Source organism: Meriones unguiculatus, chromosome 5, assembly GCF_030254825.1.
Source record: "Meriones unguiculatus strain TT.TT164.6M chromosome 5, Bangor_MerUng_6.1, whole genome shotgun sequence".
In the NCBI taxonomy this organism is placed as follows: Eukaryota; Metazoa; Chordata; class Mammalia; order Rodentia; family Muridae; genus Meriones; species Meriones unguiculatus.
The window spans coordinates 21,094,749-21,121,103 of NC_083353.1; the positions used below are offsets into that span (position 1 = coordinate 21,094,749).

Sequence of the window (26,355 nt, forward strand, 5' to 3'; positions counted from 1 at the left end):
ATACAAACAATAAATGGCTCAGCAAATGACCAGGCGAGAAATAAGTGTGAGCTTGTTTAAATCTGATAATTTGATTTTTTAATATTTGATGTGTTCTTTCAATAATTGCCTGTCCTCGGGGATTATATGATATACCTGTCACATGCTCTATGTTCCAGCTCTGTAAGAATACTGCAAGTGCTTTTGATGTATATGCTGGAGCATTATCAGTTTTTATTCTTTTTGGACATCCCATAGTTGTAAAGCATTGGATTAGATGTTGAATGACGTCCTTAACTGCCTCTCCTGTTCTTGCTGAGGCAAATATCATATGAGAATATGTGTCTACAGTAACATGGACATATGCTAATTTTCCAAACTCTGGAACATGAGTAACATCCATTTGCCATAGTGATAGAGCTTTAAGTCCTCTAGGATTAACCCCATTTTTAATGGATGGTACACCTGAGGACAATCACCACAATTTTTTACAATTTGTCTTGCCTGTTCTCTTGTAATATGAAATAGCCTTTTAAGGGCTAATGCATTTTGATGATGTAAAGCATGGCTTTCTTGAGCTTCTAATATATTCATTACTATTCCTCTTGTTAAGGCATCTGCCATATAGTTTCCTTGATTTAATGGACCAGGTAATTTTGAGTGCCATCTAATGTGGCCTATAAAAAGTTTTCTGTCATATTTTTAATTAAAATTTGTAAATCCTGAAGCAAATGAATAATTTGAGAATGCCCCGACAAAAGAGCAATTTCTATTACAGGAAAAAGGCTAGCTACATATATTGAATCTGTATAAAGATTAAATTTTTCTGAGAAGGTTTGAAAAGCCAGAATAACCGCTTTAATCTCTGCCTTTTGAGCAAAAGTCTGTACATCTTGTCTTACTAGCGGTTCTCTGCCTGGGACATAAACTGCAAACCTTCCATTAGAGGAACCATCTGTGAAAATGCAAAGAGCGCAATCTATAGGCTGTAAAGAACATTTTCTTGGAAAAATTAACTCTGTTTCTTTGAAAAATTCTATTAAGGGATGTCGGGGGTAGTGATATTTAATTTGTCCTGAATAACCCTGTAATGCTATTCCCCAGTCTTCATCTTTTATTAATAATATATCTGTTTGTTTTTTATTATATGGAACAATTATATTAAGCATTTCTTTTCCAAATAATTCTTTTGATCTCATCCTTTCTTTGCTTATAATTAAGGAACACATATATGGATAGGAAGCAAGCATTTTTGCTTGAGTATGGGGTAAATGCACCCATTCTAAAATTCCATTTTGCCATAAACATCCTGTAGGAGTATATGATGTTTTGAAAATAATTAAATCCCATTCTTAATTATAAGCTATCTGTTTAACCTTTGCTTTATTTAATTGTTCTTCCACTAAAGCCAAGGCTTTAATAGCCTCCTCCCATATGTCCTGCTTAAGATTTATAATCTTCCTTAGGAACAAGGCACTAAAGGGAGGGGGAAACTCCTGCCAGCTGCACCTCTCATGCTATTATTTCTGAAAAAAGGAGCCTATTATTATTTCACTATTCTTAATGCCTATCAATACTAAATCTAATTCATTACTTTCCTTAAACTTATTTTTATTAAAGCCTTTAACAATCTACTAATGATAAATTTCTTTATAAAGTTAACTGTGCTGTTTCAGGTGTCACAGAGAAAGATCAAAGAATTCATTATTCCAGCCCCAGAGCCACAACTAAAAAAGCGTAAAAATTTCAAAACACGTCTCTTTTCCAAGTGGGATGACTTTGCCAGGGACCTTCCAGGGGGCGTATTTCTGGGGAGATCATATCCCCGCCCTGTAGCTTATGCTACTATGGCGACACTGGCGTGGGTTTGGCATATAGGCTTTTGTAGTGTGACCTAATGATTGTTTAAATTTCCTCAGTGTCTGTAGTTATGTCACCCTTTTCATCTCTGATTTTGTTGATTTGGATAGATTCTCTCTGCTTTTTAGTTAGTTTGGCTAAGGATTTGTCTATCGTGTTGATTTCCTCAAAGAATCAGCTTTTTTTTTTCATTGATTCTTTGAATAGTTTTATTTGTTTCTAATTGATTGATTTCAGCCCTGAGTTTGATTATTTCCAGGTGTCTGCTCCTCTTGGGTTTATCTGCTTCTTTTTTTTTTTTTTTCTAGGATTTTAAGTTGGGCCATTAAGTTGTTTGTATGTGATGTTATAAATTTCTTCTTGCAGGCACTTAGTGCTATAAATTTTCCCCTGAACACTGCTTTCAATGTGTCCCATAAATTTGGGTATATTGTCCTTCATTTTCATTGAATTCTAGAAAATCTTTAATTTCATTCTTTATTTCTTCCTTAACCCAGCTGTCATTGAGTAACAAGTTGTTCAGTTTCCATGTGTGTGTCGGCTTTTTGTTATTTCTGTTGTTGTTGAGGTCCAGCTTTAGTCCATGGTGGTCAGATAGAATATAAGGAATTATTTCAATCTTTTTGTATCTGTTGAGGCTTGCTTTATGACCAACTATATGGTCTATTTTGGAGAAGGTTCCATGAGGTGCTGAAAAGAAGGTAAACGCTTTTGAGTTTGGATGAAAAGATCTGTAGACGTCTATTAGGTTCATTTGATATAGGGTCTCTGTAAGTATTTTAATTTCCCTATTTGTTTTCTGTCTAGTTGATCTGTCCCTTGGTGAGAGTGGAGTGTTGAAGTCTCCCACTATTAAGGTATTAGGATCAATGTGTGATTTAAGCTTTAATATTGTTTCATTTACGAATGTAGGTGCTCTTGTATTTGGGGCATAGATATTCAAAATTGTGATGTCCTCTTGGTGGAATTTTCCTTTGATGAGAATGTAGTGGCCCTCCTTATCTTTTTTGAATAACTTGGGTTGAAAGTCTATTTTATTAGATATTAGGATGGCTATTCCAGTTTGTTTTCTGGAATCATTTGCTTGAAAAACATTTTTCCAGCCCTTTACTCTGAGGTAGTGTTTATCTTTGTTGCATAGGTGTGTTTCTTGGATGCAACAGAATACTGGATCCTATTTCCGCAACTGTTCTGCTAGTCTGTGTCTTTTTATTGGGGAGTTGAGTCTGTTGATGTTGAATGAAACTAGTGAACAACAATTGTTATTTACTTTAGATGTGGGGTTGGTGGTGTCACTGAGTTTCATTGCTTGTATTCTTTTGGTTTTTGTTGTTGTTATTGTGTAGTTATCTATTTCCGTTGTTTCCTTAAATGTAGTTGTTTTCTTTGGTTTGGAGTTTCCCTTTTAGTAACTTCTGTAGAGCTGGGTTACTATGTAGATATTGTTTAAATTTGGTTTTGTCTTGGAATATTTTGAATTCTCCGTCTATGTTGATTGAAAGTTTTGCTGGGTATAGTAGTCTGGTTTGGGATCTCTGGTCCCTTAAGGACTGTATGATTTCTGTCCAGGCCCTTCTGGCTTTCATAGTTTCTGTTGAGAAATCTGGTGTGATTCTGATAGGTCTAACTTCTTATGTTACTTGGCCTTTTTTCCTTGCTGCTTTTAGAATTTTTTCTTTGTTCTGTAGGTTCAGTATTTTGACTATGATGTGACATGAAGAATTTCTTTTCTGGTCTAGTCTACTTGGTGTTCTGTAGGCCTCTTGTATGTTTATGGCCATCTCCTTCTTTAACTTGGGAAAGTTTTCTTGAAAATATTTTCTGGACCTTTGAGCATGATGTCTTCTTTTTCTTCTACTCCTATTATTCTTAGGTTTTGTCTTTTCATGGTGTCCTTGATTTCTTGGATGTTTTCTGTTTGGAACTTTTTTGATTTTACTTTTTCTTTGAGCGACTTGTCAATTTCCGCAAGTGTATCTTCAGCTCCCGAGATTCTTTATTTCATCTCTTGTATTCTGTGGTGATGCTTACCTTTGTAGTTTCTAATCTTTTCTCTATGTTCTCCAGCTCCTGGCTTTTCTCTATTTGTGTTTTCTTTATTGATTCTAATTCTATTTTCATGTCTTGCACCATTTCCTTCATCTGTTTGAATGTGGAGTCCTGCTTTTCAATGATGGCTTCTATTTTTTTTTTTCAGTTTCCTCTCTATGTATCACTAATTGTGCCTCTACTTCTTTGGGTATAATTGCCTGTATTTCTATGAGAGCTTTGTTTATGTCTTCATTTGCCTTCATTTGTGTGGACATTTCTTTGAGAGCTTTGTGCATTTCTTCTTTGTTTGCCTCAATTTTCGTGGTCATTTCTCTGAGAGCACGATTTGTTTCCTCTTGGTTAGTCTTGATTTCATAGGCTATTTCTCTGAGGGCTTTGTTCATTTCATCTTTATGGGCCTCTAATAGCTGGAGAAATATAGTTTTAAGGTCATTTTCTTGTATATTTAGTGAATTGAAGTGTCCATTGTTTTGTGGGGTTGCTGGTGATGTCATTATGTCCTGATTTTTCTTGGAAGTGTTCTTACGTCCATCTGGTTATTTATAATCCTCACTGTTTGTTCCTTGAGATTGTACTTTTGTCTATAATCATCTCTTTCTGTTTCCTGGACTGTTTTTTTTTTTTCAGGAAGATGAGAGAGGTTCACTGGTTTAGGAGTGTGCACTGTGGTTTCAGTTTTGCCTAAGTAAGGAATGTGATGCTGGTGCTATTTGCATGCACTTTTAGCAGGCGCAGTGTGCATGTGCGGATTCTCTGACTATTGCAGTGGCCTGCAGGCCACTATTATGCAGTTCTGTCTGAGATCCAGGGATTGTTTGCCTGGATTACATTGGTGGACCCACAAGGCAGAGGCTTCAACATTGGGGTCACTATCCCAAGAATCCCTATGATGCCCACACTAGGGGTGTGGGTGGCAGGGATCTCGTCTGGTTGCTTCTGTGGAGAGGCCCTGTGTCTGGAGCAAACTCTCCCTAGAAGGCTCACTCACTCTCTTGCAGGACCAGTTGGAGTACACAGGGGTTTCCCTTGCTCTCTACTCTCTGATTTGGTCCTGCTGCGGCAAGTGTGTGGGTAGGCTAACATTCAGCTCTGTGACACTGTGGCTGCAGGACTTGGTGTCCACCTTTCCTGTGTGCTGCCTCTGTGTCTTTTCCCTTTGCCAGGAGGGGTTATGTTGACTGGTCCCGGGGTAGCTCAGGAAAGAGTTAGGTTGAGTGTTCTCAATCCCAGATCCCAGGCCCAGATCTCTCTGCCAGAAGCAGCCTGGCAGTAGAACCTATGTTTGCTGATCCTAAGAGAGTACCAGGTAGGGTTGAGTGTCCTCAGATCCAGAGCTTCGTTTCTCTGCTAGGGGCCACTGGGTGAGCTGGAGAGAGGGTGCTGTGTCCTTGGCAGGCTGCCTCTCTGTCCTTCCCCTCTGACCTTCCCCTCCACTAGGGCAAGCTTATGGAGGTGCTCTCAGGGGAGTGCCAGAACGGGTTGGGGCTTCTCAGTCCGATCCTGAGCCGGGCTTTCTCTGCCAGGGGTCGGGGAGGGGGGCGCTGGTGATAGAACTTGCTGCTAGAACTTATTTCGCTAGAAGCAGGAGAATCTTAGGACATGTAGAATGACCACAGCCCCACATATCGAGCTGAAGTTTGTTTGCTAGGAGCCGCAGGCAGCACTGGAGTTCCGGCACTGTGAAGCCCCTGTGTGCCTCTATATCCTTCCACTCTGCTGCAGCAGGGTTATGGGAGCATTTTGGGGAGTGCCCGAAAGGATTGGGTTTTCTCAGCCCCAATCTCGGGTTGTGGTACAGACAATGTGGTCTGTGGCAGATTCTGCTGGATGCCTCCTGCCTCCTCTGAAGAGGGAGTAGGGATTTTGAGCTGGGCGCGCAGCTGCTCTCCGCAAGCTGCAGGAGCTCAGTTGTGATGGTGGCGGGTACCTGCGGTCAGCAAGACCTTCCAGGGAAAGACTGGGTGACCCGTGATCAGTCTTGCAACTTTCCTTCCCCGTGGGTTTTTTTTGGGGATTGGGACTCCCAGTCTCTGGCACTGTGGTGCCCACCAATCAGCCTGGGAAAGTCATCGGGACATGCAGCCTTACGGCACCAGCCCAGAGACCCAAAGCCAGCATTACCCTGGATTTCTTCCAGGTTTTGGGTGGGCAGCTGAGAGTGGACCTGACCAATTCCCATGCCGTGGGAGATTCCGCTCACCCGGTAAACACGATAGCTGTTGTTTTAGGGCCCAGAGTTCAGTCAGTCTCCTGGTTGCTGCATGGAGTGTGTTTTTCCGCTTCTCAGACACAATGTTCTCCCAGCGCGTCCATCTTGGCTGCCCCCCCCCCAATTCTGGTGGTCTTATTGTTTCATATGAAGTTAAGAATTTTTCTTTCAAGGTCTGTAAAGAATTGTTTTGGTAATTTGCTGGGAATTGCATTGAATCTGTAGATTGCTTTTGGTAAGATGGTCATTTTTACTATGTTAAACTTGCCAAGGAATGAGCATGGGAAATCTTTCCATCTTCTGATATCTTCTATTATTTCTTTCTTTAGAGAATGGAATTTTTTTTTCATACAAGTTTTTGACTTGCTTGGTGTTGGTATAATGTTCTTTTGAAATGTATACACCTTACCCTTGTTCATTCAAATGCTGATTTCTCCTCCCCAACCACTCTCTGGTTTCAATCTGGATATTGCATTGTGATACTCATTCTAAGCATCTTATCTCAACTCTGTGTAAACAGGCTAAAATAAAGCAACTACATACAATGTTGAGCTGGGATGAGCCAGAAGACAGGAAAGATGGGAGGAGCGAGAGGGCAGGAAAGGAATGGGAGGAGAAAGGGTGAGGAGAGGTAGGAGAGAGAGAGGGAGGACAGATCTTAGAACTACATGGAGAGATGGACTGGACCTAAGATATCACTAAAAGCAAGTATAATGTGGGAAATCTAAATGTTAGGAAACTATGATGGCTTGGAGGTTTAGGATGGAGTAACTGTTAGGAATTATAAAAAAGATGTAGAGGTTGAGGTTACAGAGGTTACACGCGGGTTCACAGATCACACCACGAGATTGGTTCCACATGGGAGGTTTATTAGGTAGAGGGGGGTACAGAGAGGGAGGTAGATAGAGATAGAGAGGAAGAGAGAGAGACAGACAGACAGAGAGAGAGAGGAAGAGAAGGAGAGAGAGAGAGAGAGAAGAAGGAGCGAGAAGGAGAGAGGAGGGGAGGGGCCCCAGTTCTCTTATAGGGGGTCCAGAGCATGTGCGATGGTTCCAGGTGGTCAGCAGGTGGTCTGGGTGTCTTTCCAAATGCCTGATACCTGCCGGGTCTGCCAGGCCCCAGGGGCTGCCTGTAGAAATGCCTGCTTGCTGGTCCCAACATTCCCCCCTTTTTCTATAATTAAAAATAGGGAGCTTGGGCTGCCTTTTATAAGGTAAGTTAAAGTAAATAAATTTAGGCTCATTGGAAGCAGCTCTTGGTTGTCATGTAAGAGGTTGAGAGGGGAATAGCAACAAATGGTCAGGTTGTAAGGTTAAGAATAAGAGAAGTCTCTGCCCTGGAAAATTTAGGGCAGAGGGTTTAGGGTAGAGGGTTTTTAACAGAGAGAGTTGCCAGCCATGCAAGGCAGTGGGGAAGGACTAGGGAACACTGGGAGAACCTGGAGCTGCTTGTCCTGGTCCTGAAGCACACCACTTCAGCCTTTTGTTAACAACAGGTGGATAACGGGCATAGATTCTCTTCTGGCTACTTCCTGTTGACACTGGGGGCGATGTAGGGAAGTCAAAAGGCTGAAGTGTTGACCAAGTCCAGGAAGAATAGGCTGCTTTGATGCTTTTCCAGGTCTGTGAGAACACCCATGGCTGGGAGGGAAGGTGCAGCTCCAGCTTGTTGGAATTCTGTAAGGTCAGAGCCGAACACCTGTATCTTGTTAAAAGTCCGTGAGGTCAGAGCTGAACACCTGTAGCTTGTTGGAAGTCTGTGAGGTCAGAGCTGAACACCTGTAGCTGCTTTGGCGCTGTTGCGGCTGTAGGAGACACCTGTGTCTGGAAGGACATTGAAACAGAGAAAATCCTGTAGGTAGGCATTGAAAGGATTGGATCGATGAGGTTTGTACATGAGAACCTCTGTCTACCTGGACGAGACTTTATTTACCCAATCACTGGCAATATTAAAAAAGGCTTTGTTTTTGATCTGTCATTGAGGTGAGGTTTGGTTACAGAAGCGTGTAAACTTAAGAGGCCCAGGTGCCAGCTGGCACTAGGGATAGAAACCTGAAATTCTCCATCTTCTCTGGAGGGACAGGGGTCTGGGCATCTCCCATTGGGGGCAGAGAAGTCTCTATGTAGGGATGTGGTGATGGGTGTTGTCCATTGGGAGCCGGGAGAGACAGAGGCCTTCTAATGGCGTCCTAGGAGAAGGCTTTCTGTAGAAAGCGATCAGATCTGGTCCATATCTCGTCAGATATTGGCCAGCGATCGAGGGCCAGTTGCCCCGGGGCACGGCCCGAGAGAACACGCTTCTTGCCTAGCTAGGACGAGTGCAGGAGCACGTAGAGAGAAGCGTGTGTAGAAGGCTCCCAAGGAAAAATGAGAAGAGCCATATGGGAGAGAGGGGACCTTTCCATGAGCAAGCGAGCCAGCATGTGCACGAGCAAGCGGGGGAAGAAACCCGTAGAGGGGGTGTACTGCCCAAGGGAGAGTGTGGCCCTAAAATGAAAGTCAGCATAGAGGGTCAAACCTAGACAATTAAGGCTATAGCTGAGGGGGGGTTCCCCCATCTCAAAAGATAGTAGGAAGCTGCCAGAGCTCTGTGGTCAAGCTTCCCCTACCAAGAGAGGCATGCATGTTGAGAAAATGGAGTGAACTCACCAATCCAGCCAGTGGTTGTATGTAGTAAATGGCAGTCTGGTAGCCAGGAAAGGAAATTCTAAACCAGGAATTACTTTTAAGTTTTAAGAGAGAGATAAAACCTTAAACATGTTAGTATCATAACTGTACTGTGTATTGAGAAAAAGGCAGTGGACATACATATGTATTAACGGCATAAGTACTTTTTAATGTGAACTCTGAAAAGGCAAAAGCCTTTTATGAAATAAAAGGGAAACTTACTTAAAGCAACTAGAATGAATAGGTTTAAGATATTTTTGTGTTATCTTTATAACTCATATACCTTAAAACACCTATTTAGACTCTCTAATCTTTTGCATTTATCAACCCTGAAACATTTTCTCAGACCAAATAACAACACTCTAGATTTTTACCACCTAAACTCCTGTATCCTCAGACCCTATATAAGCTCCATTTATTTATCTTAAGACACAGGCAACTAACATGAGTCCTGTGAGCAAGGCAAACCTTTCTTTTTTTTTTAAATAAGAGATCTAGTACTCTGTGGTTTTAGCTAATGAACTGATTAATGAGCTAACAGTCAATCTAATCATCTTCTCTGTAGCTGCAAAGCTACCGTAAGCTTAGCATAGCCGTCAAGGTGTTCAGAGACCTGAGAAGGATAAATTATAAGTTAAATAAATACCAATCCATGTGCCAATCAAAATGACAGGGATGACTAGTTAGTCCATCACCTAGGCAGTGTCCCTGGCTCCTATGTCTCACCACATCCTGAACAGAGGCAGTTCTTACAGGCACATAAGATGAGAGACTGTTTCTGTGGAGAAAGAAACGAGAGAATGGCCTCACCTTGCCCTTAGCAACGTGAAACATTGACTCCAGGTGTCCACAGTTTTAGCTAGGCCTTAGCAGTGGGCCAGTTGAGGCAGTATTGCCCAGTGGTTAGCATACCACAATCCAGAGTTGCAGTCATCTGTCGTTGTGCCCAAATCTTCTCGGAGACCTTGGGGGAGCTACTGTCAGGATTTTGGGACTTCCTGTCACAATAAGCTTACACATGTTAAAATGCCATATTCATCAGATCTCCGATAAGCTTGAGGGCTAGCACATCCGAGTTACTCTTTGTGTAACTTTATAATCTGCTCTAAACTGTGTCCTATAAAACAGAATGCCATCATCTCTAATTTTAGCATGTCCTAGAAGTATATATTTTAAGACAAATAGGCAAACCTCATAGTTACCCATCCTAGGCTTAACCTTAAAAGAAAACTTGAACAAGGAGACTAGGTAAGGCTCAACTGTAGCATTTAGCATGACTTTAAATCTGCTCTTTTTGAACTTAAATCAAAGCAAACCTTTTAATAAGATATAATTTATAGAGAGGCTAGCAAATCTTGTTGCTCCTCCTACCACTTGCATTAAAATTGAACAGTAAAAAGCTTTGCATTTAAAGTGTAAGAATTATTTTAGCCATACCAAACCTATCAGCTAGAATTTTTTTTAAAAGAGCATAAAAAACATTTTGTAACGAACAATCACCAGCCCTTTAAATGAATTATAACATATTTAAATACAGTTGATTTTTTTTAAATCATATTAACTCTAAAAGCAAGTTACATTACTATAAAGAGGAGTTCTGAAACTGCCTAACTTTTTAAAATAACTTCCCTGTAGCAGGTAATAAACAAACTCTAAGGAACTTGGTGAAACTTTCCCTTTTTTTTGTCTCAAGGTAAAGAACAGGGCGTAAACATGTTTTTTATAAACAAAACAGTTTATCAAACAAACAGCTCTCCACAAGATACATTTTAAAAACTGTAATTTTTTAGTTAGCACAAACAATACGGCAGGGTTTTATTTAGAAAAATTAATAAAATACCCAAGATCATTGTCATACCCAGTGAGAAAATTATGAGGGCATTTAAATAGAAGCGGCTTGGGAAAGGGGCTGGGTTATTGCGGGGGAGAAGGACGCACACGTGGGGCTGATCCCAACAGTAACTATTGCCCAGCAGTGTGTTCTAGGTTAACTAAATAAACCCAGAGTCTGTGTGGTGATTTGGGTATACAGCTGTTTAGGATTAACAGCAAGCTTTACCAGAAGATAAATCAATAGTAAATATGAATCACCATTTTACAACAATTGGTACCCAACTAATCTAAGTATCCACACCCTTTAAATCGTACTTTAAATGTGGTGGGGGAATGAGCTCCAGTGATAAAACTCAAACTTAAAAAAACTAAAAATTCCTAGGTCAATTACTGTCTCTTTAAGGGAGAATCTTAAAGTACCCCAGGGGCAAAAGTCAGCCTCTGGTGGGCAGACCTGAAATTTCCATAACAAAACTGGCTGCTGCTGCAGTTTACCTGAGGGATTAACAAGCATGGCTCCTTTTATACTGTGGCTGGCTCAACTGGCTCAGCTCCATAGTCATGGCAGGAAAGAAAGGAACTAGAGGCAGAGAAACCTCTAGACAGAGTTCGGCCTAAACTGCTTCAAAAATAAAAATAAAAAAATTGCCATGGCAGAGGGTGTTTTCAAGGGGATACAAATTGGAAAGGAAGAACTCAAATTATGACTATTTGCAGACGAAATGATAGTATTCGTGAGTGACCCCAAAAACATTACCAGGGAAATCCTAGAGCTGATAAACACCTTCAGCAATGTGCCCGGATACAAAATTAACTCAAAAAAAAAATCAGTACCTTCCTGTATACAAAAGACAAAGGATTGAGAAAAAAATTTAGGGAAACAATGCCCTTCACAATACCCACAAATGACATAAAGTATCTTAATGTGAGCCTAACCAAGCAAGTCAAAGACTTGTATGAAAAAAATTTCAAGACTTTGAAGAAAGAATTAGAAGATATCAGAAGATGGAAGATCTCCCATGCTCATGGCTTGGCAGGATTAACATAGTAAAAATGGCCATCTTACCAAAAGCAATCTACAGATTCAATGCAATTCCCGTCAAATTACCAACACAATTCTTTACAGACCTAGAAAGAAAAAAATCTCAACTTGTTTTGCAATAACAAGAAACCCAGAATTGCTGAAACAATCCTCTCCAATAAAAGATCTTCTGGATGTATCCCCATCCCTGATCATAAGCAGTATTATAGAGCAACAGTTATAAGAACTGCATGGTCCTGGCATAGAAACAGAATGGTGGATCAATGGAACTGAACAGAAGACCAAGAAATAAACCCACACACTTATGGACACCTGATCTTTGACAAAGATGACAAAACCATACAATGGAGAAAAGACAGCATCTTCAACAAATGGGGCTGGACTAACTGCATGTCTACATGTAGAAAAATACAAATATATTAATACATATCTCCCTACATAAACCTAAAGTCCAAGTGGATCAAAGACCTCAACATAAAACCAGACACATTAAATTGGTTAGAAGAAAAAAATGGGGAGTACCCTAGAACTAATTGGTACAGGAGACAACTTCCTGAACAAAACACCAACAACACAGGCTCTAAGAGCAACAATCAATAAATGGGACCCAATCAAACAGAAAAGCTACCATAAAGCAAAAGACACCGTCATCAAAACAAAACGACTGCCTACAGATTGGGAAAGAATCTTCACCAACCCTTTATCTGACAGAGGATTAATATCCACTATATACAAAGAACAAAAGAAGCTGAAAAGCAGCAAACCAAGTAATCCAATTAAAAAATGGGGAACAGAGCTAAACAGAGAATTCTCTGTAGGAGAATATCAAATGGCAGAGAAACACTTAAAGAAATGCTCAATGTCATTAGCCAATAGGGAAATGCAAATCAAAACAACCCTGAGATTTCATCTTACACCCCCATCTGAATGGCCAAGATCAAAATCTCAAGTGATAACACATGCTGGAGAGGTTGTGGAGAAAGGGAAACCCTCCTCCACTGCTGGTGGGAGTATAAACTTGTACAACCACTCTGGAAATCAATATTGCACTTTGTCAGTGAACTAGGAACAGCGCTTCCTCACGATCCACCCATACCACTTCTAGGCATATATCAAAAAGATGTTCAAGTACACAATAAGGACATTTGTTCAACTATGTTTGTAGCAGCTTTATTTGTAATAGCCAGAAGCTGGAAACAGCCCAGATGCCCCTCACCTGAAGAATGGATGCAAAAATTGTGGTACATTTACACAATGGAATATTACAAAGCAAAGAAAAATAAGGAAATTATGAAATTTGCAGGTAAACGGTGGAACCTGGAGAGGATCATCCTGAGTGAGCTGTCCCAGAAGCATAAAGACACAAACGACATTTACTGACTCACATAGACATATAACATAGGATAAATCTAGTAAAATCTGTACATCTAAAGAAACTAATCAAGAGAGAGTACCTGACTAAAACGCTCAATCCCAATCCTGAAAGGCAAAGAGGTTGGACATCAGAAGAGAAAGAAAAGAGGAAACAACTTAGGAACCTGCCACAGAGGGCCTCTGAAAGCCTCTCTTCTGCAGACTATCAAAGCAGATGCTGAGACTTATGATTAAATTTGGGCAGAGTGCATGGAATCTTATGTAAGATGTGGGAAACTGTAGGAGCTGGAGAGGACGGGAAACCCACAAGGTGAGCAAAAGACCAGAAAACTTGGACACAGGGAACTTCCCAGAGACTCATTCTCCAACCAAGGACTATTAATGGAGATAACCTAGAACCCCTGCACAGAAGTAGCACATGGCAGTTCAGTACCCAAGTGGGTTACATAGTAATGGGAAGAGGGCCTGCCTCTCACATAATCTGATTGGTTTGCTCTTTGATCACCTCCCCTTGAGGGGAAAGCAGCCTTAGTAGGCCACGGAAGATGACATTGCAGGCACTCATGATGTGAGCTGATAGACTAAGATCAGAAGGAAGGAGAAGAGGACCTCCCCTATCAGTGGAATTGGGAAGGGGCATGCATGAAGAAGGGGGAGGGAGGGTGGGATTTGGAGGGGAAGATTAAGGGGCTTATGGGGGGGTACAAAGTGAATAAAGTACAATTGATAAAAAAAGAAAAATTAGAGAAGAGCCTTGATCTCATTGTCACATTTATAAAAACAACACTAACAACTCAGGAATTAAAACCAACAATAAATGGAACCTCATGAAGCTGAAAAGCTTCTCCAAGGCAAAGGAAACTGTCAAAAAGGTAGCTACCAGAATGGGCAAACATCTTCACCAACCCTTTATCCAAAAGAAATTTAATATATAAAATGTATAATGAAATGAAAAGATTAAAAACCAACAAACAAAGTAATTCAGTTAAAAACGTGGTACCGAAATAAACAGAGAATTCTCAACAGAGGAATGTCTAATGGCTGAGAAACACTTAAAGAACTGTTCAGCATCCTTAGTTATCAGGGAAATGCAAATAAAGATGACTCTGAGACTCCATCTTACACCCATCAGACTGACTAAGATCAAAAACCAAAGTGACCCAAGATGGCAGCAAACAATGCACACTGTTTTGGAGAGGCAGAGGACGTGAATCTCCAAAATTGGTGAGTGGAGTGACAATCGAAACCAGAATATAGAAGTTTTGGCTTTCTGAAAGAGAGGGGACACCAGAGAAGCAGAGAACACTTATAGATTCAGATCAGGCTCAGACTTCTCTGGGAATGGAGAGGGGCACTTCCCTTGTCCGGGGCTCCCTCCACCTCAGAGGAGCCTACACACAGCACCAGTGAGCTGAGCACAAAACTCAATTGTGGCCTGGTGACTGAGAAGCAGAAGCAGGGCTTTTAGCTCCTCAGCTGTGGTGGGGTGCCCGCTGAACACCATCCCAAGTCTAGGAGCAGCAGTGCTGACTCCACAGGGCCTCCCAGCCAGTGACTGCACTGACCATCCAACCCCTCACTGGCAGATAGCCAGTTGAACAGCTACCAAAATCCTGAAGACCTGCAAAAACAATCCGTGCCCACAATCATCAACAGCACTTGTAATATCTTAAATGCCTGCCACTCCCTTGGTGCCTGCAAGACACCACTCCTTCACACTGAAAGCCTCTATATTCTCTAACATCCTGTCTCACAGGGCACACTTCCATGCAAACACACTCACACACTACCCCACATTTGCCCTTCTGCACCTGTGGACCTACCTCCCACAGATACAGCTGAATCAACAATGCACAAGCTGAAACCACTGGACTTCTCTCATTTCCCTGAATAATTCTCCAGACACCAGAGAAAGACCAGTCTGATATACAGAATCCAGGAACAAACAGTGAACACCACGGATAACCAAATGACCAGGGGTTGGCAAAGAAAACACGACCAACATAAATCAAGACATCATGGCTTCACCAGCAAACCCCAAAACTAATGGATACTCCAACTCATTGGAAACACAAGAAAATGACTTTAAAGCTATGATTAGCCAGTTATTAGAGGCACATAAAGAGGAAAAAAACAAATCTCGCAGAGTAATAAAAACTGAATGGTATTGGCATAGAAACAGAATGGTGGATCAGTGGAACTCAATAGAAGACCCTGAAATAAACTCACACACATATGAATACTTGATTTTTGACAAAGACACCAAAACCATTCAATGGAAAAAAGACAGCATCTTCAACAAAAGGTGCTGGTCCAACTGGATGTCTACACGCAGAAAAATTAAAATAGATCTATATTTATCCAAAACTAAAGTCCGAGTGGATCAAAGACCTCAATATAAGACCAGATATACTAAATCAGTTAGAAGAAAAAGTGGGGAAGAGCCTAGGACTCACTGGCACAGGAGACAACTTTTTGTAGAGAACACCATCAGCACAGGCTCTAAGAGCAACAATCAATAAATGGGACCTCATGAAACTGAAAACTACCGTAAAGCAAAGGACATGGTTGTCAGTACAAAACAACAGCCTACAGATTGAGAAAGGATGTTCAACACCCTATATCTGACAGAGGGCTGCTATCCAGAATATATAAAATACTAAAGTTAAAAGGCAATAATTCAAGCAACCAAAATAAAAAAAAAAAAGGGTATGGAGCTAAATAGAGAATTCTCTGTAGAGGAATATAGAATGGTCCACCCAGACAGAACTGTGTGCCCCAGGGCAGCAGAGACTGGGTTTCCCTGTCATGAGAAAACCCTAGAGTGAGAGAAACATCAGGTCCCAGCTTGGAGCACTCAGCTGACACCCTCAATACACACACACACACACACACACACACACACACACACACACCACACACACACACACACACACACACACACACACACAAACACACAGAAAAGGTCCCAGGCCCCTGCAGGCGCCCAGGAGGCAGCTTGGAGCCACCACTTGCTTTTGACTGTGCACTCTACACGCCATCCCAGATGGAACTTTGAAACCTAAAACACCACAGACTGAGTCTCCCTGTTGCAAGTAAACCACATGTTGGGGGGGGGGCATCTGGTCCCATGTCAGGATACCCAGCTCTGGAAAAGTTTCTGGGTCCTCATGGGCTCTAGCCTCTAGACTCCTGCTGCACACTTGAGAGCTGTGCTCATATGACACTGATTACCACTTGGGTACTGGGGCACAGAGCTCCAACCTCAAAACTACAGAAGCCTGGGATCTCCGAGAATCAGCCCCAAATATACTGCTCCAAGGGACAACCAGTTATTCCTAAGTGAACTGACCAAATAGCGGGGAGCCCAGGTACTTAAAGAAGGCTGTTCCTAGAAAACAATATAAGTACAACAGCAGCAGCTCACTAAATTCAAGATTTAAATTCAAGATTAGTGATCAAGAAACAGCAGCAGGGCAGCTGTCTCCAGGACTTCTCCAGGAGAGGGGAGAGTCCCCCTGACTAATAAAGACAACAATTACTGCTCAGGTCTACATACCTGAGGTGAGCTGTGGCAATTCCTGAGAAACACAGCCATTCAGTTACCATACCTGAAAAGCTGAGGAGGCCACCTTCAAAAAAAAAAATCAATGTTCTGCCAGGGGGATTCTCACCACCCCAGGATTCCATGAAGCACCAGAAACTAACATCCGACATCTAAGTTATCCCAATGGGTAGAGTAGAGCATAAAATCTCAACCAACAGAATACAGAGCAATATGGCATCTTCAAAACCCACTTATCCAGGAGCAAGCAGCCCTGGACACCCCAGCATTAATGAAATTCAAGAAGAAGAGCTTACATCTATGCTTATGAAGAGGAAAATAGAGGAAACAAATAAAATGCATAAAAGATTAGAGGATGATAAAGTAAAACAGATTATGGCCATCCGTAAAGAAATAGAGGAAGAAAAAGACAGATTATGGCCATCTGTAAAGAAATAGGAGAAGATGCAGCCAAACAATTTGTGGCCTTCAGAGAGAAAATAAATTTTTTAATTTTTATTTTTATATTAATCACTGGTTATTGACTTTGTATCCCAGCCATAGCCTCCTCCCTCATTCCCTGACAAACCCACCCTCCTTCTCTCATCTCCTCCCTGCCCAAGAGCTGGTTCTTTGAGAAAATCAACAAGATAGAAGAACCTTTAGACAAACTAACTAAAAGGCAGAGGGAGACACTATCCAAATCAGCAAATTTATAAACCAAAAAAAGTGGAAATAATGACAGACACTGAGGAAATTAAAAGAATCAGTAGGTCTGACTTCAAGAGCCTATACACCACAAAATTTGAAAATCTAAATGAAATGGACAATATTTTTCATAGATTTAACTTATGAAAAATTGAGAATTCTTAATCTAAACTAATAACCTCATGATGCTGTATTCTTTGTAAATGATTTCAAATTCTGTCCCATTTTAGACAGATTCATCCTATCCTGAAGGCATAACATGGACATATCTAAAGGCAGCATGACACTGTAAACTTCAATGATGCTTCTTGCTTGTACTGTATCCTATCAGGGCAACACCACAACTTCTAAGTCTCTTAACTTAGCTTCTCACGTTTTATCTATACGCACCTGTATTGCCAACACTATACAAGAATGGAGGCCATCACTGTATTAATTTTCTGCTGAACATTTCATCAATTAGTCATGCATAGCAGATCTTGGGCAGAAGGGGAAGTGTGCAGGCCCAGGGCTGTGTGTAGTCTAGGCAGCTGCTGAGACTCTAAAGGAGGTTTGTGTTAGAGGCTGAAGCACTGTGGGAGGATAGCTCTTACTCTGCTGACAGTAGTAATTTGCAAGGTCTTCAGCCTGCACACCGCTAATGTTGAGAGTGAAATCTGTCCCAGATCCACTCCCTCTGAAGCGATCAGGGACCCCAGTGTATCAATTGGTTGCATAGTAGATTAGCAGTTTAGGAGGCTGCCCTGGTTTCTGTTGGAACCAATGTACACTACTACCCATATTCTGACTGGATTTGCAGTTTAAGGTGATCCTGTCTCCTACAGATGTGGACATGATTTCAGGAGACTGGGTCATCATAATGTCCCCTTCAGCACATGCAATCAGAAAAAGACAATTAGTATTCACATATACACAAAATGAATTCCTGATGCAAATGTTAGGATCAAAAATGCCTTTTCTAATGGCATTGCCTGCATACAATTGGATTCCAATAGTAATTAGCTCTTTCTCTACAAATGAATTACTTTGATGATATTCCAATAGTCTTTAATGTCTCACCAGACATCCAGAGGAGCAGGAATATGAAGACCTGGGTCTGTGACTCCATCTTCGTACCACTGCCTGTCTGATGCTTTTCAGTTCTCACTGCAAAGGCCTGGTTTATAAAATATGAGCAGATGGGCTGGCTTGCAGAGAACTATGCACAGCAGCCACCAAATAAGAAAGGAAATACACTGGGTTCTGGGGTGTGAGAGTATCCAGGTTAAATCTACAGCCAAAACTATCATCCAAGAAAATAAGCAATCACTTGAAGGGGGGGAGTCAAGATAGAAGCTCAAGGACCAACTTAGAGCTCTCAAACTGCAAATACTGACATGCACTTATGACAGTCTTCCATTAAACACCAAAGATCTTAAGACCAAGTGAATTTGACAATAATAATACTTGACAAACTTTTGAAAACAATCCTAGGGAATTAATGAATATTCTGATCCACAACATCAGAAAAAAAAATGGAAAGGGATACAGAAGAAAGGAGAGAATGAAAGGGAATGCAGAAGATGAGGGGAAAAAGGAAAGAAAGGAGAGGATAGAGATAAGGAAAGGGAAAGCTGGATTGGGGCGGGATGGTAAATGTGGAGGGAAAAGAGGACTGGAGAAGGTAAAAGAGTATAAATATTAAAACAGAAAGGTTTATGGGTAGAGTGTCAGGTCAGTTGTTAAGAATATTTGTTTCTCTTGTAAAAGACTCAGGTTTGATTCCAAGCTGTTGTTTGATGATTTTCAGACATCTGTAATTCCAGTAATGGCACACACATGCTACACATACATATATACATACATACATATTTATACACACAAACATACATAGAGTTGGAAATGTGAGCCCTGAGTTGGGCTCCAGCTACTACTAGGACTGCTGCCTGCTGCCTTCATTCTACTATCATGGATTCTAATCTTTGAAAGCCCCAATGATGCCTTTCTTAATAGTTGCTTTGGTCATGTTGTTTATTACAACAATAGAAAAATAACTGATGATAAGGGAGAGTCCATAAAGAGGATATTATACCTGAAAGAAGACACACAAACAACATGAGAAATTGTATCTTGGCTATAACACTGTAATACCCTCCTATATCTGTGGCCTCCAAAAGCAGTTGATGAGTTTGGTTTTAGAGAATGAATGGATGGCATTTGTTAGCATATTGCTTACATTGGGCCTTGAGTTTCCCATTTCTTACATGCTATATTTACTCATAAATATGAGATAAAAACGTGGAAGGTATTATCTATCAATGAACAATTATATATTTTTAGTATTGAGTGAGATATCCAGGTCTCTACATTTAAGAGCAGACAGGGAGAATTTAGAGTGGAATGTGACCCATGACAATGAGGCAGAGGGCACATACAGCTTAGAAGCAAAAGAATTACATGTACCCTGTGATTTATAACTCTTATAATTTAAACGTGAATATATAAATATGAACACAACTGTAGTGGGTTAATAGAAGGTAAACTCATTGAGATAAGGAACTTGTAGTAAATGAAACAGGAATAAAGAGAAAGGGTAAAGGATGTGTCTTATTTGGGATTACTGTTGCTTTGATAAAACATGAACAAAAGCAACTTGAAAGAATGGGAAAATTTATTCTCCTTACATTTCCAGGTAACAGTCCATCATTGAGGGAAGTCAGGGCTGAGATTCAAACAGAGAAGGAACCCAGAGGCAGAAGCTGAGCAGACGCCATGGAGGAGTGCTGCTTACTAGATTCCTCCTTATGGCTTACTCAGGTTGCTCTGCTGAGGAACCCAGGGTCACCATGAATGGCTGCATCACCTACGATGGACTGCATCCTACCCCATCGATTACTAATTAAGAAAATTCCCTGCAACTTGCCCAAAGCTCAGTAGTACTAAGGCATTTTCTCAAATGAAGGTTATCCCTTCATTTGACACAATTTTAGTTTGTGTGTCAATTTGACATAAAATCTCATCAGTACTGGGCATACATATGGTTATGTGACCTAATCTTGAAAGATGTTTGCTTTTATAAAATCCAGTATTTGGTGTAATGAGTATATGAAAATACAGTTACTATTTCAACAAGCACAGGATAAGGAGCAGGATGCTCTCTGAGGTTTTGCTGCTGCCCATGTGTGTTCTGTCCATATGCAGAACACATAGAGACTGTGGAATATAGACAGGTGAATGTTCAACAATTTCTTTGTTTACTTATTCAGGGTCTGCCACAAATTTGATGTATTCCTGCCTAGCTCAAGTGTACATTTATGTTACATAATTCCTCGTGGTTACTGTAAGTAATTTCAGTTTTACTAAATAACTCAGACACAAACAAATTTTATACATAGTTAAAATTTATTCATAGGTAATATCAGAAGAAAATATATGATAAAGAAAATGAGTGCATTACTGGAATTTAAAGATTACCTATTTTTAAAGAATATGGATGACACATGAAAAGAACATTTTTAAATTGTTTCCAAATGAATTATTCTGTTAATGAAGACAGCCCTAGTAATATCAATATTTTCTGTCAAATCTCCTTTAAAATCATACTATCAAGATAGACAAAAGAAGTGGGAAATAATTATTTAATCTTGACTCAAAATAGTAGCTCCCATAAAAGATTAAAGGACATGTTGGCCCTTGAATGCTCTCCTAGACTTCCAAGTCTACTTGAATAAGATAAGACTCAATGATCCTTGGACAGAAAGGAAAGTGCTTACCAGGCTGTGTAGAGATAAAAAGTTTTCTGGTTCAGACACTGGCTGTCAGGCTGAGCTCTAAAGGTGTCTGTATTGCAGGCTAATGCACTGAAGAGGAGACTGCAACAGCCTTCACAGTAACAAAATGACACATATTCAGTCTGAATGCTGATGGTGCTGAAACTGATCTCTGGCCTAGATCCATGAGCAGTCAAGATACCTGGGAGTTACCCAGGTGAACAAATGGGTAGCCTTTCTCTGCTTTTGGTGGGATCAGACTAAACAAAAGGTTGTGAGAGCTGTGTAGATAACACTGATTTCCAGCTGATGGTGACCCTCTAAGCTGCAGACATGGCCAAGGAGGATATCTACTTGCAACAGTTTCCTCCACAAACTGCTCCTCTCTAGTCTCCCTGAGAAGAAGCCTACAGTTCATAGCTCCTCCTAGAGTTAACCAGTGGAAATAATGTTAGCTCCAAATTTTGTTAGTGTTTTAATTTATGCACACAATCAATAGTATATCTACAATTCCAAAACTTGTAATATATATAAAGCCATAAATTACAATCACTTCCAATCTCATTAAGTTTTATCAGCAGGATGGCTGTTGGTGGTGTGACATGTGATAAAAATATTTTGCCTGGCTTTCCTATCAATCTTCATTAGACTGTTGTTGATTATTAATATTTATTGCTGATTTAACTTTTAGCTAAACAGTGGTTATTTGTAAAGCAGCTGAATACTGAAATCACCACACAGAGACTAGGATTTATTTAATTAACCTAAAGCACAATGCTGTGCAGTAGCTAAACCATCCCAAAACTCCAAGTACGCATAGTTTCCTCCCATTCAGATTTCCCACATTATACTTACATTTTAGTCGTATCTTAGATCTGGTTCATCTCTCATATTGGTTCCAAGTTCTCTCCTGCTTATCTCTCCTCTCTGACTAATCCCACTTTATTCTTTCAACTTCCCTCTAGATGAGGGTGTCATGTCCTATGCTTTCCATTGCTCAGCATTGGCTGGTTGTTTCATTGACAATACAGAGAACAAATAATGGCATGTTTACACAAGCTTGAGATAGGTGATTCCTAGAATAAACATCACAATTCAATGTCTAAATTGAAACCACATAGTAGGGTAGCAAAATCAGCATTTGAATGAAGAAGGTAAGTTATATACATTCCACAAGAACATTATACCAACGTAAGATATCTCTACCATTATTGGACATAATTTGCACATATTGTGGTTTTAAGAGTCATGCCTCTGCCCAGTGTAGAGATAGGTGCCTAGAATAAGAGATTTGGGGATGGCAACAGAAGAGAACCTGGCATGTGCCAACAACATGATAGTTTATTCGATACAGAAACACAGCAAGACACCATCTCAAATGTATATATGTACTCACACTTCTGTTTCCCATTGCATAGAGTTACATTAACATGTACATATATTTTCACTTATATGAAGCTAACAACTTAATTTCCTGTTCTTTACATAGTTAGAACTGTCTATTATACAAAAATACTAAGGGGATAGAAAATAAGATGAGGAGCGGATCCAAGATGGCAATGCCAAGAACACACTGTGCCTGATCAGGAGGAAAGCACTGAATGCACAGTGACCACCAGATCAAACTGTGAACCCCAAAACACTAACCATTGTCTTCCCCACATTAGAGGAAACCCAACAATGTGGGAAGCAATCGGGTCTGATCTTAGGTCACCCATCTAAACCCTGCAAGAATTTTTGAGTTCCCTACAGGTTCTTGGCCATCAGGCCAGAGCAACACACCTGCATGTACAGATTGAACTGTGGGCCACACAACAATAGAAAATGGTTTTCCCAGTAGAGAAGGAACCCAACTGTGAAAGAATGAATCCAGTTTGACCAAACTTAGGTCACCCACTCATCCTCTGGAAATGGGAAAATCTACTGGGTTCCAGTGAGCACTGAGTCATCAACACAGAGCCACATGCATGTGCTCCCTACTCACCATCCCAGACAGAACTGTGGGTCCCAAAACACCAGAGACTGGGTTTCCCAGGTGAGAGAAAATCCCACAGGGAAGGAAGCAATCAGGTCCAACCTTAAGTCACTCAGCCAACCCCCCAAGAAAAGTTCTCAGTTTCCTGCAGGTAGTCAGTCACCAGTGCAGAGCCACACACCTGTACCTGCACATGCACTTCTGCCTACAAACTCTACTCACCATACCAGGCTGAATTGTGGATCCCAAAACATCACAGACTTGATCTCCCAGATGTGAGAAAAGACCACAGTGAGGGAAACATCATGTCTGGCTTCAAGTCTCCCAGTAATTCCCAGAAAAGTTCCTGGGTTCCTGCAGGCTCAGGGTCTCTAGAATCCACCTGCATAACTGTGTGCTGTGCTCAGTGGCCACTGACTACCTTGGGTACTGGGGCCCAGAGGTACAACTTCTGACCTGCTGATGCCTAGAATGCACTGGATCAGCCCTAGATGCTGCTCCCAAGCCCAACCTGTCTTCCTACAGAAACCAACCAAACCTCAGGTCTCCCAGGATCATGAAAAGGGCTGTGCCCAGCAAAAACAGTGTATAAGCAGCAGCAGCTCACTAAATTCAGAAAAAGAAAGCCAGAGACAGGGCACCTGTCTTCAAGAATTCTCCTGGTAAGAAGAGAGGCCCAGCATTCCCAAAGAGCCCAGTGAACCCACAGGACAATACACCCACAGCATATCAGTGGCGATTCCCTGAAAACCATCAGTCATTAGGTGACAATACCCAAAAAGCTGAGGAAGAATCCTTCAGGAACAACCATCTTCCTCCAAGGGGATTTCACCCTACCCACTGCTGCAATACCTCAGGACTCCAGGAGACACCAGAAACTAACAGCCAATACCTGAGACAGAGAGATGAGCCATCTTGAAAGCACAATCAATAAAAGCCAAAGTAATATGGTACCTCCAGAACCCAGTTACCCTGGATACCCTAACATAAGAGAAACTAAAGGAAATGACCAGAAATCTAGGCTTCTGGGGATGATAGTGGAGGAAACAAAAGTCATTAAGAAATAGGGAAAGATTAAGACAAACATATTGTGACCATCTATAAAGAACTAGAGGAAGATACAGCCAAAGAGTTTGTGGCCTTTAGAGAAGAAATAATTAAATCACTGAAATAAATGAAAGAAATAGAGGAAAGTTCAAACAGGTGATGGATTTGAAGGAAAAGCAGGAAAATATAAACAGGTAAAGGAAATCAACAAAACAGTTCAAGATCTAAAGACAGATATGGAAATATTAAAAAAAAAACACAAACTGAGGAAATCATGGAGAAAGACAATTTAGGGAAGAAAACAGGAACTACAGAGGTAACTATATCCATCAATTACAATTGATGGAAGAAAGAATCTCAGGGATTGAAGATACAATGGGAGAAATAGATGTATCTGTCAAAGAAAATATTAAATCTAAAATATCCCTGATACAAACCATTCAAAAAATCAAGGAAAACAAGAAAAGACAAAACCTAAGAATAATGGACATAGAGGAAAGAAAAAAGATTCTCCAAATGCCCAGAAAGTATTTTCAACAAAATCATATTTCCACAATTTAAAGAACAGGCCTATAAGCATGCAAATTTATCATAGCCTGAAAGCATAACAAAAAGATATTGAAAGCCACCATGACCCTGTACACTCCTCTGATGCTTCTAGCATGTACTATATGCTCTTAGTGCAACACCAAAAACTTGTAAATTCTTAACTTAGCTTCTGCTTTTAATCTATACACACCAGTGTTGACAATTCTATGGAAGAATGGAGGCTATCTCTCAATTATTAATCAGTCATGCATAACAAATCCCAGGCAGAAAGAGGAAGTGTGTAGGCCCAGGGCTGTTTGTGGTGCAGGCAGCCAGTGAGACTCTCAAGGTTTGTGTTGGAGGATGAAGCACTGTGGGAGGATAGCTGTAACCCTGCTGACAGTAATAAACTGCCAGGTCTTCTGCCTGCACACTGCTGATGGTGAGAGTGAAATCTGTCCCCGATCCACTGCCTGTGAAGCGATCAGGGACCCCAGAGGGGCGATTGGATGCCCTGTACATCAGCAGTTTAGGAGGCTGCCCTGATTTCTGTTGGTACCAATATACAACATTACTCACACTCTGACTGGACTTGCAGCCTAGAGTGATCCTTTCTCCTACAAGTGTGGACATGAATTCAGGAGACTGGGTCATCACAATGTTCCCCTCAGCACCTGCAATCAGAAATAGACAATGAGTATTCACATACACACACAAAAGAGTTCCTGATACAAATGTTGGGATCTAAAATGCCTTTCCTAATGGCATTGCCTGAATACCATTGGATTCCTATAGAAAATAGCAGTTTCTCTACACATGAATTAATTTGATGATATTCTAATACTCTTTAATAACTCACCAGACATCCAGAGGAGCAGGAAGACGAAGACCTGGTGTGACTCCATCTTGGTGTTCCAGGCACTTTGATGCTTTTCAGTTATCACTGCAAGGACCTCGTTTATAAATTATGGCCAGCTGGGATGGCTTGTAGGAAGTTATGCAAAGTAGTCAATCAAATGAGAATGTAAATAGCCAGGGTACTGGGTTGTGAGAGAATATAGATTAAAGCTACAGCCAAAACTATTATCAAAACGATTAACCAATCACTAGGGGAAAAAGTCAACATAGAAGCTCAAGGACCAACTTAGAGCTCTCAATCTGCAAATATCAAGATACACTCATGACAGGCTTCTATTAAAAATAAAAAATGTTTAAAGCAAGTAAGTTTAATAGAAATAATACTAGAAAAACTTTCATTACAATCATGAGGAAACAATATCATGATAAACAAGATCAGAAAGAAACAAGAGAAGGAGAAAGGAACGTAAGAAGGGCAAAGTAGTAGATGAGAGAAAGGAAAGAAGAATAGGATGTAGAAAAGGAGAGGGAAATCTGGATTTTATATATAGGTAAAATTTATTCATATGTAAAATCAGAAGTTCAATAAAGAAAAATAAGGTCATTTCTGGAATTTAAAGAATATGGATTGCTAATATGAAAAGAAAAATGTCATTTCTAAACAACATATTCTGCTAATGAACACAGCTATAAAAATGAGAATATTTTGTGTCAAATCACCTTTAAAATCATACTATCAAAATAGACAAAAGAAGTGGAAAATAATTATTTAATCTTAACGCAAAATATTACCTCCCATAAAAGATTAAAGGACAAATTTGCCCTTGAATGCTCGCCTAGACTTTCTTTTAAAACTAAAAGGGACTATTTACAATTTACAGGTGAAAATCATTGGCCAATAAAATGCATAGTACCTGTTATTATTCAAGAT

The 26,355-nt window shown here is 40.6% G+C and overlaps 1 gene segment (V, D, J or C); it reads right to left on the reverse strand.

The window, feature by feature from the left end:
- Window positions 1-24,830: 24,830 nt before the first annotated feature.
- Window positions 24,831-25,489, reverse strand: LOC132654381 (immunoglobulin kappa variable 4-1-like). The segment is given in 2 exon segments: window positions 24,831-25,240; window positions 25,426-25,489. Coding segments are annotated over 2 exon segments (456 nt in total).
- Window positions 25,490-26,355: the final 866 nt, after the last annotated feature.